General features: G+C 36.7%; 1 protein-coding gene across 3 annotated transcripts in view; it reads left to right on the top strand.

Moving 5' to 3' along the window:
• LOC127961794 (arf-GAP with Rho-GAP domain, ANK repeat and PH domain-containing protein 2) overlaps nucleotides 1-11665 on the top strand; it is a 78966-nt gene that overhangs the window by 41861 nt on the left and 25440 nt on the right. For all 3 annotated transcript variants that reach the window (XM_052561050.1, XM_052561051.1, XM_052561052.1), the window contains exons 14-16: nucleotides 507-681; nucleotides 3165-3290; nucleotides 11392-11536. In XM_052561050.1, coding sequence (XP_052417010.1) covers nucleotides 507-681; nucleotides 3165-3290; nucleotides 11392-11536 — 446 coding nt within the window. The remainder of the gene's footprint in view (nucleotides 1-506; nucleotides 682-3164; nucleotides 3291-11391; nucleotides 11537-11665) is intronic.

Consider the following 11665-nt stretch of genomic DNA (forward strand, 5'->3'; position numbering starts at 1 on the left):
AGATACGTTCTGATTCTTCTGTACATATATGTGTATGTGTGTGGTTTACTGTCTCAGTGTCCTTGTTCTCAAGCGGATCTAGCTTGTTTGAGCGGGATCGATAGCTTGGCTGGATCGGACTGTTTTAGATGAAAGCAGTGTTCGACTGAATTACTCCCGCTAACACTCTCTCTCTCGCTCTCTCAGAGACACACTATTGTATTTATTGACTCTTTCCCCCTCCATCTCTTTTTAATTGGACTGACTGCATTCTTTCTTTGGATGCCTCGCTTCCTGTCAATGTCAATGTTATTCCATACCAAGGTTCCAAGTAAAGCTGCATGCAACAAATGTTTGCTTTTCATAGCCGCAAAAGGAGTGGTGCTTTGACAATGTTGTTAGTTAATTCATCATGTGCTGTCAGTTTCAGTGTAGTCTTTGCGTGCTGCTGTGCTTATCCCATTACTGATGCCCAGTTGTGTTCATGCAACGTGTTTTGTTGTGTGTGTGTGTGTGTGTGTCCGAAGGCGCTGTGTGCAACAGTGGTTCTCCCTGACATCCTGCAAACCATGGCCCTGGTTTTCAGCGGGGCGGATGTGATGTGTGCAACCGGTGACCCTCAGTACTCCACCCCATATCTTCTGGCTCAGAAAGCGGGCCAGAGGCTGCAGATGGAGTTTCTCTACCACAACAAGCTCACAGGTGTGTGTGCGTGCTATAGAAACTGTCACTTCATCATGTTGCCGTTCTTTGCAATATCCCTTGAAATGCATGCCACCGCATATACACTACCTTTCCATTGTTCAGTGGCAGTAACATTTGTTTATTTAGTTTTTGTTTTTTGTAAGAAAGTAATACTTTTATTCAGCAAGGTCACAGTAAATTGATCAAAAATATAAGTAGCAACATTTATGGTGTTACAAAGCATTTCTGTTTCAAATCAATTCTGTTCTTGTCGACACCTGCCTCATGGACCTTTCCCGTTCCCAACCAACCATCTCTCTCTCCCACTCACTTCCTGTCATATCTCTACTGTCCTGTCATAGACAAATACAAACACACACACACACACACACACACACAAAAACTTTCTATTCATTAAAGATTCCAGAAAAGTGTATCACTGTTTCCACAAATGTTAAGCAGGATATTAGAATGATTTCTGAAGGATTGTGACACTTAATAATAATACAAAATTCAGCTTTGCCATCACAGAAATAAGTTACATTTTAAAGTGTATTAATATTTAATAAATATTTACAATTGAAATACTATTTAGCAATAATTCAGTTTTTACAGTATGTTCGATCAAATTTCTGCAGCCTTGGTGAATGTGAGAGACTTCTTTCAACCAGGATTGGTTCCATTCTTGATGGAAAAGGAGATGAAGTTGTATCAGAAGTGAACATGCTATAAAATATGCATGACACTGTGTAAAACTTTGTATAAAACAATATTGAATGCAGATAATGAGATGTAAACTACATACAGTAAAAACAGTAATATTGCGAAATATAACAATTTCAAATGACCACTTTCATTTTTAAAATATATTTTAAAATCTAATTCATTCCAGTGATGGCAAAGCTGAATTTTCAACAGCCATTTAATATGAAACTTTAAAAATAATTATAATATGCTGATTTTGTGCAAAACATTTCATATAATTAGCAATGTTGAAAAATGTTGTGCCGCTTAATATTTGTATGGAAACAGTTTTTCTTTGTATTCTTTGATGAATAAAAAGTCAATTTAGTTTTTATTTAAAATATATATTTTTGTAACATTATTAATGTCATCTTTGCCACTTCAATTTAATGCATCCTTGCAGAATGCAAAAAAAACAAAAAACAGAACAAAAAACAGATTAATTTAATTTCTTTTATATGAAAATAAAAACCTTGCTGGCTCCATAAATAACAGTTTTATGTTTTATGTTTTACTGTTTTGCATTTAAATACAGAGCATCTGGTGTTCAGCCAAATTTTCAGGCATTTCTCACATGCTAATGGACGACTTTAACACACACACACACACACACACACACACACACACACGCACACAAATCCTTACCTCAAGACGGCATTGCCCCTGAAAGTGTCTATAATTAGCTGTAGATTGTGTGTGTGTCATTACATTGCTCATTTGGGGACTTTACAGGAAGTGTGCCAACGATCCTAATTAAGCTATCCTCCAATCAGCAAAGCAAAAAAAAAAATGTTTTACAGTGTTCTGCCAATGTTTTGTTAAGCTTACTGACATCGTAACAACAGCAGGACAACATTTGCGTAACCTCTGAATCTGTGTGGAGCTATGGCCTCATTAACTTAATGGCTTGTAAATGTGATTCTCAGTCAGATAATTCAGTCATCATCTTACACACATACACACACGTTACCTTGCAACAAGTTCTATTGTTTCTCTCCGATTACTATAGTCTAGTGGAAACATACACATATGCATACATTTTGGAGGCATGTGTGCAGAGATCGCCAAATTGGACTTCCCTCCGTCCTATCTCATTATCACTTTTAATCCTTCTCGTTCGAACGGAGGAGTATCAGTAGCTGGAGGGAAGAGATGGATGGATGGAAAGATCCCTCAATTAAAAGGCTTTTCAATTAAAGTTATTTGAACTTTCTCCATGTTGGCGACTGGAAATGTGTGATAAAATCTCATCTGTACTGCCGGCCTTTCCGAGGAAAATTGAACCTGAGCATAGTGGCTAATTGAATCAGTACGTGATAAGGTAGTTGGCTGAAAAACGAGTTAAAAGGGAAGGAGGCAAATAGGGAGAGCAGTTGAAGAGGTAGAGCAGAACGAAGGCAGCAGAGTCAAATTCTAACCTTGAGCTTCTGTTTGAATGGAAGTTTTACAAGCCCACTAAATAAATAACCTTGGAAAATGAGAAATAAACATATTCAAATGGATGAAATGTAGCTGTTAAAAGCTGTTTGACACCTTGCATGAAGACTGACTGGTTATCAAGAAGCTTCTGAAGTAAATAGTTTTTAAAAACTTTGAATTTCACTTGAAAGCAGCAGGAATAGCGAGCTGCGTTTGCATATAATGCGATTGATCTCCATATAAACAGCATTTCTCGTCCTCACCACATTATAGGATTATTCCTAATCAGCTGTTCTCCTTTTTCTTTTTAATCTCTCACTGTTTTTTTTTCTCTATAGATTTTCCTAAGCTGGAAGCAGTATTTGACAGCAGTTTTTCGGCTGATGTTCCGTCTTTTATGGATGGATTTCTCTATTGCTCTGTGAACGCTGGCAAGGCCACTCTGGACCGGAAAGGAAGACCCGGTGAGTCCGTCTGTCCTTGCATTCATCCATCCAAACACCCACCTCCTCATTTATCCATTCATCCAAATAATTACCTATGAATATTCATCTGCGCTTCCTGTTTATCCTCACCCATGGTTGGAAATGGTTGCACCGTATTTGTGTAATATTATTATGCCCCCTTCATTTGAGTACCCCATTCTTCTAACACTAAATCCCCCCAAAGATGTTATTCTTTCAAGTATGTTTCCCGTCGTCTCTCTGGCACCCATTGTGCTCACGCTGTTCTCTTTCAAGCATCTGGAGAGGGCCGTCGGTGGTTAGACAGAAGTTCTCTCTTGGGACGGGGCCAGTAAAGGGCCCTACATTAAGCTGGACTCTTGGTGGAGTAGCACAAGCATCTGGAGCTCATGTTCCACTGTAGGAGCTCGTTTGTTTTTTTTCTTCTTTTTTTCGGCTCGTCTCTATCTTGTATCCCTAGGGGACATCTGTCTCAAGCTGTGGTAGCCTGCTTTGGTCCTCTGCCTGTTTTCCCCGATATCACTGTGTGTGTGCGTGTGTGTTTATGAGCACTGGAAATAAGCAAGCTGTGTTTTAGAATTAGACCCTGATAGTTGAAAATGGTTTAATGCTGTTCTAAGTATCTTAAAAGTAAATGTGATGACTGTTTGAAAGTTTAAAGAACGTCTGTTATGATAATAAACAGATGCCTCATTATTCTTTGCACAGAAAGAAATTTCAGCAAGCGGATGAGAATCTTAAAACTTTCCTGAACTGCCAGTAACGCCAAGACCAAACTTTGGAGTGTTCTTCAGAACATTCTCAAATAAACCATGGTTGCATAAGATTTATAGATAAAATGCATAGCCTACCGTTGTGAAAAAAGAAGTGCACTTAATTGTACTAAAGAGTGACGACAGTGTGGACGAGGACCAGGCCTGGGCTTTATTTTATGTTTGCTTTTTATTTGTGCGCATCAGTCGTCTGTGAGGGGCTGATGCGGTGTTTTGTGTTTATTTTTGTAATTACAGTCTTCAGTTGATTGTCCGCCGGTTCCCGCCTCCTTCTTCCCGATGATTAGGAAGGTTTTATAATTACAATAACATACATATTTAAATCTAAGTTAATTTACCTATTTACCTTATTAAATCCCAAATCAATATATATCTAAGTGGACCAAAAAGCAGTAATACTTTATTTTACAGCCCTTTCCCACACCTACTTATGTACCTTTTATAATATTTACAATAACTGGGTAATAACTTAGGTATTAACCCTGAACCTAAACCTAACCCATATAGTTAACTTTTTATCATCAGGTCATTTCTTAGGTTAGTTCACTGTAAGTACAGGTAAGTGCACATACTGTGAAATAAAATGCAACCAAAAAAGTTGTAACACACAAAACACAATTAACATGCGAGTGTCCGAGAATATTACATTTAGTTTGCTCTTGTATATTCTTTTAAATGATGTTATTTCTGTAATAAGGACTCTTTTAAAAAGTATTCTAAAGTGAACTTTTTCACAAGGGTGTTTTTCTTACAGTATTAATTGTATAATTTTGGCCTAGGTAATGTTAAAGCAGTGAAAATGGAGAAGGGATGTGAGCCATGTCAGAGACCAGAATATCATAGTCATGTGGGACTGGCTTCTTTTAACTTAGGCCAGTAATCAACCACCCACTACCCACCCTAGCAACCGCATTGCACCATTCTAGAAAACACTCAGATCACATTAGCAACCACATAACAATGCCACGGCAGCCACACACAACACACTTGCATAGTGACGGTGACTTTTGCACTCGCAAGTACCACTCTTTGACTCTTTAGAAAAATATCTCCTCAAAAATATGAAAACCTTTTGGTTCTCTTCTGCTTAGAAACAGTAGGTCAGGCAACATTTTGTTTAATTGTCTGACTTGTGCTGATTTACAGCTCTAGAGAATCATCAGTTTGCTGCCCCCACCCTGCTCTTTTATCATTTACAGATTTTTTTTTTTTCTACTTGTAAGCCAACATTGTTTAAATATCCTACATGCCTTTAAAAAAAAGACTGTTAATGTCAAGCTGAAAATACCTTGTTATTTAATTTATTATAAAAAAAAAAAAAGTGTGCAGACAAATGAATGGTGTCGTAATAGTAGAGTCCCTTCTAAAATATTCAGCAGTACTACTTAAACAGTGCATTTAAACTGGTTTAATCAACAGGAAAACGTTGCTTGTGCCATTCCTAAAAAAATGACTTTTTTAAAGCTCTTCCATTGTGGTTGCCTTAAAGCCTTTTACGCTAATGGTCTAAAATGCTCTATATAAAACCTAATGTCAATAATTTATGGTTTCGTTCTGGGGATTTTAATAAAAGCATGGTCTGTTGGATTTGAGGCTGTCCGGTTGTTGCACTGACTTGCACTTCAAAGCTGTAGCAACATTTCTTGCTACAAGGAGCAAACACCACACGCTACTAACAAAAAGTAGCCAACCACACTGAAGATGCTTATGGGCCAGTATATTTTTTAAATAGATAACTATCCAGTGATTTAATCTGAGCCATTTTTTTTTCTGTTGCTGCTTTTAGTTGTTCCCTAACACTGCATGATCAGAAAACACAGATCAAAACCTCAGCGTTTCAATGTTACTTCATTGTTTGAAACATGCAAGGTCCACAGTTTCTGTTGTTCATCTCTCTCCTCTTGTTTCTGTTCATAGCAATTTTGTTCTCGTATACTTATGGAGATGGGATTTTTCATCCGATCTTGTCTCTTATGCTCTTTCTATCTCTGTTACACTGCTTAATCTCTCTAAATTTTTAATTCCCATTTATTTGGCATCGATATTTTACAAAACAAGGGTCTCACAATTAATTCACAGCAGTATTCGGCAGCCTTAATGGATTACTAAAATACTAGATGTCATTGTAAAGGATATTTTGGATTGTGAGTGTGCATAAATGCACTTGTTTAGGGTTAATGCACCATTCAGAATTGAATTGAGAATGTATTTTAAATTCCAGTTCTGCTTCTCAGTGAATTAAGCCAATTGAAATTGTAACTGCTCAAACTAGAAATGCGGAATTCTAAAGGAATTCATAATTACAATAAAGTGTTGTGTTTAAAAATACATAGGCTAATAAAATAAAGCAACATATGGTGTATTTCCAGAAACATTATATAAATAGACAATGTTTAATATGCTACCTATAGACATTTATGTTAAATTATGTTAATTCTATGGACCGTTGTGGAAGAATTTACTCTCTTACTCTATTATTTATTTGTTATTATTATCATCATTTTCCCAGAAGGCAGCTAAAGAGAACTCCTGAGTTATCTGTTGTTGTTGGGTTGAACCAAATTAGAATTTTAATTCAGTAAATTCTTCTTCCTGTCACACGTCCTATGGGGTGTTGCCAATTCGTTTGAAATGTACATTCATAAATTGAAAGCGTATTCTCAAATTCCGAATTTTGCCCAACCCTGATGTTTGTGCATATTTTGAAAGAGTGTTTTTCTGTGTGTCTTTACTGAGCTTCCGCTGACACCCGCAGAGGAATCTTGCTTTTAGGGGAAGAGGAGAAAACAACCACATCTGCCCCTTTATAAATCATGCAGCGGTATTCCTCCGTGTGTGTGTGTACTTGTGAAAACGCCCCACGCTCTAAAGGGGATAATGCATCTAAAACAAGCTCCCATTGCCTGTCACTGCTGGTAGCTGTGTGTCTCAGAGCCGGGGCAACTTCTCAATCGAGACTCATTCATTTCCTTCATCTGGATCAATGTTGCGATCCTTTCATTGCAAACAATGTCCATCCGCAATTGAAAGAGGTCCCCCATGAGGTTTCCGCCTGTGTAAATGATAAAACAAGATTATTTTGAGCCATGTCCATTGATGACTAAGCTTCTGAACCGTGCGAGACTGGGCTCCAGACACTGAGCTCGCATGAATATGAGTCACTTTACTCACACATTATAAATAAATGCTCACAACCATTTGACCTTTAGATTTTCTTTCAACAGTCTCTTAACAGCTGATGCACGTGAAAGCAGCTCGTATTTATTTTTGCATCAATGTTAATAGGTTACAGTATTCACGCTGCTAGCAAAGTGGTTCTGTCTACCAGGAGCGTACTGTACATGTGTGTTTTGGTGCTGGGCCTTTTACTGCTTGTACTAAAGTAAACTCGGCAGAAAATGCATTTTAAACCTACTTTTCACAACATTTTTTTGTGATACACTGTTTAAAGCGACATAAACTACTTCAGTAAACTACTCTCCTGTTGTTTGTAGACATTTGTTGGGCTCCATGCATACATAGTGACTGACAGAATCACAGCTGATTCAATTAGTTTATAGCTCCAGTTTGGGGGTTAGTGTCATTCTGTGGAGATTAATAATGTGATTCCACTTCTCATGTTACATATTTTCTCATAAATGACGTTTTGTCACCATTAAGTTGTAATAATTCTCAATGGAGAACCCATGATTGTGATGTATGGTTGATATTAAAGAAAATTAGCAATACAGTAGCACAGAAATCATTTTATTTTCTGTATAGAGCAGCATGAATCGGCTGTTTTAGATACACAATTGCTTTTCTTATGCGTTCGTTGTGAAAAAGGCCTAATGTTATTGTGATTAGTGTTTTGGTTAAGTGATAACTTGTTTTGTAGCAGCATCTAATTAATGTGGAATTTGAATTAGTGTATAGTAAATAAACCACTGGTCTAACGTTTGTGGTCAGTAAAATATTTAATATTTATGCTCTTATGATCATCAAGGCTGCATTTATTTGGATTAAAAATACAGTAAAAGTAATATTGTGAAATATTGTTAACATTTGAAGATAACTTTTTAATAGAATTTAAAATGCCAGTTTTTATTATCAGTTTTGAAAACTGCCTAATATTTTTGGTGAAAACATGACACATTTTTTAATATTCTTTGATTAATAGAATAAAAAAAGCATTTATTTAAAATATATTTTTTGTAAAAATGTAAAAGTGCTGAAGTAATTTCTTTCAGAACAAAACAAAAACAACGAAACTTACTGACTACTTTCCAACAACAAAGCTTACTGACTTACTGAATTTTGAACAATAACGTATAGCTGATAGCTGTTTTGTGCACAAAAAAACACTTAACAAGACGTGCTTGGATTGTAATAGTAATGGCAAGAAACTCCATGTTTGTAATACTTCGTTTTTTTTTTTTTTGTCTCTTTCGTCTTTCAAGCATTAGTATTTTACTGAATGCTTCTCTCAACAGCACATGCAGCTCTCGGGCCTGTCTACCCATATAACCTTGAATGATCACAGGTAAAGACAGCCATGGCCTATGGGTGTATACAAATATGCATAAAATAAGTTGACACAACAGAAATAAAGGAGATATGCACATCTTTCAGGAATGCTCCAGCCTTTTCAAGATTCAAGCACATGTTAGATATGTATAAAATAAAGGTGCAACTTTGCTTGTGAAAAGCTTTTCAAATCATCTTTTAATCATTTTGAATTTCAGGAGGCTTGACCTCAGCAACCTGACTGGTATTGAGATGTGGATGTGGAATTTCTAAAATGGTTTCAGTTCACTTAAAGACCCTGATGGAGTTGAAGTAGACAAAGACCCTTGTCCACATGATGTGCAAATTCAAATATAATGACTAATGAAAAGGACACCTCTTCATGTTTCCTGAGAACACTGGTTCAGAGATTATATATCCATACCCTTTGTAAACAAGAAAATGAAAAGACGGTGACAAGAGGGTTTTTGTGCACTTACTGTGGTGGCATTTGAGCTGGAGAGGTTCAGACAGATGAGGTGAAGAGGTTTGAGGGAAATAAATACCAGCAATTTATTGTATTACACCACACTCGATACTGAGAGACAGCCACATTTGGATAGTTGTTGATAGTAAATGCCAGCTGCCTGTGGACTTGTGTGAATGTGTATGCACACACTGCATTAATGTGTCGTGATATTGCCAAACAGTCACCAATTACCAGCGCTGTCACCTGAAGTTTCTCACTGATCAACCATCACTTTAAAGGTTAAATATCACTCTGAATGTCACGTGGATAACCCCTCTTTGCCCATAATGTAGTGTCTCTTAACTCTCATCTTGACATTGCCGACAGAACAGTTTGTTCCCTCACAAAACCCAGCTAACTGGATTAATGAAGTGCCAGTTTTATAGATGAATCAGGTGAGGCATTGTCAGGAACAAAACATTGTGTCACTGTAACACGAGGATGGAGTTAAGATCCACTATTTTGTCTAATAGCTCCCCTCTGGAAACATCAAACAAGCCTTTCCGCTGAGAAAGAGACCATCAGCCATTTTTTACAAGACAAATGAGTTGTATTACATGAAAATGACTTTTGCTCTGAATATTTTAGATTGTGTTGAACAAAGCTAGTAATACTTAAGTAACTTAATGTAATAGTTGGAAAAAGAGTGTAACATCTTATTGAAATATTTATGAAGCAGATTGCAGAGGATCTCTTTGATTTTAGTACTTAATGTGCTCTCTTTACAGGCCTTAACATTCCTTGATGTATCTTTTATAGATTCAAACTGCACTTTTATGTGATGCCAAATGGTATAAAACGCTTTTAGTTAGCATTAATGTTTTTGTTGCATTTTTAAACACCTCTTTAAAGGCATTCAGACTCATAAAATTAAATGTCAGTGTTTCTGATATTTCACATAATGAAATATCACTTTGTTTTATTAAATCATTTTTTAAATGGTTGCTTTGGGAGGAAACAGTTTTTCGTTGCTTTGGTTTTATTAAAAATGGTCTTGTCAGATGTACTTGTGCTTCGCAACTCAACACACTCTCAGTGTTGAGTAAAGCACTTGTAAAATCATAACATTTTGTCTGATTTTACAATTACATATCATTTTGGCATTTTGGCTGAGTACAGTAAAAGTGGTGTTGAGGGTAATACTCATAATCAGAAAACTGCTGACTAAAAGGACTGAGCCAATAAGTCAACTGTACTGATAGGACACTAGGGATTTAAGTGTCTGATAAATTATTTATTACTTGAATACAAATATATAAGTTAGATAAGCTTGAATTCATTAAGTATATCTGAATGATGTATGGCTAAATAACTTCTTTTTATTTTCTTGAGTAGAGCATTTCCATTTTTTTCTTCACCATTTGTTGCAACTGGCCTTCTTTGGAAACTCTCTGGTTTCTTTAAATTGTATCGTAATATGCAAATCCAAAAATATGCTGAGCGAATAGAGAACCTACTATGAACATATAAAATTATAAAATGTAGTCTAAATGTTTTTAACCCATTACTATGTGGTTGCTGACATGTTCTGGATGTTGACCACAGTCATCCTTCAAGGCAACTCTAATGGTGCAGTTTTTACACCAAATTCTGAAAGTATATTTTCAAAATTGCATACTTGTAGCTATTCGGTTGTTAAGTGATGACGTAAGAAGCACTGCTTCCGGGTCCAAGCCTCAACTCGCTTCACTTGAGAATACGGCCTCAGCAGCCGTTTATGAGCACTGTTTATTCATATTAATAATTTAAGCTAAACGCTTTCAAACTTACGGTATACACTACAGTCTCCGTGCTCACAGCGTCCCAAACACAAATATTTTTTATATATTTTTTTAATATTTATATTTTCATTGTCTGGCTATCTGGGACTTCGGTATGGAGTTAAAGGTTAAGATTATAACTTTTTCGCTAGTATTCTATCACATTGTGAGTTTATATTAGCACCTTTTGTTGTTTTCTCGTGGTAACTGATAGAGCGTTTGGACACGGAAGCGCTGCTACGTGACGTCAGACCTAACAAGCGAATTCAGACAAAAGTAACTTACAAAATGAGCAGCTTTCTTTGGTGAATTTGCCTGACCAATTTGAACACAAACTACACAGGGAACTTTTTTTTCACATTCATGTGAGACTCCAATCATGTGGATTCCTGTTGAAAGGACTGCATTTTACCTGTGGAATTGTCTGTTGTTCACGTCTATAGTGCAGCAGTGGAGAATTGATGCATTAAAGTTGTTTAAATCTGTCTGTATGAGCAATAACAGGAAGTTCCACTAAGTGCTATAATTACTCATTTTCTATTTGTATGTTTCAGACCTGGTCCGCCGTTGGTGCACATTGGAAGGTGGATTCCTTAGTTACTATGAAAATGAAAAGAACGCTACACCCATAGGCCGGGTTGACGTCAGCGATGTGGTGAGCCTGGCCATCAACAACACTGAGAACATCACCGAAACAGGGTACGTGTTTCCCCCTCCCCCTCCCTCTCTGTCTCTTTCTCTCACATCCTCAAATCATTCATCTGACCACCTTTTGTGGGTTAGAGGTTACGGAAAGTGTTTTAGATGTGATCCCACCTCAAAGTTTCC

This window comes from Carassius gibelio, chromosome B7 (assembly GCF_023724105.1).
Source record: "Carassius gibelio isolate Cgi1373 ecotype wild population from Czech Republic chromosome B7, carGib1.2-hapl.c, whole genome shotgun sequence".
Lineage (NCBI taxonomy): Eukaryota > Metazoa > Chordata > Actinopteri > Cypriniformes > Cyprinidae > Carassius > Carassius gibelio.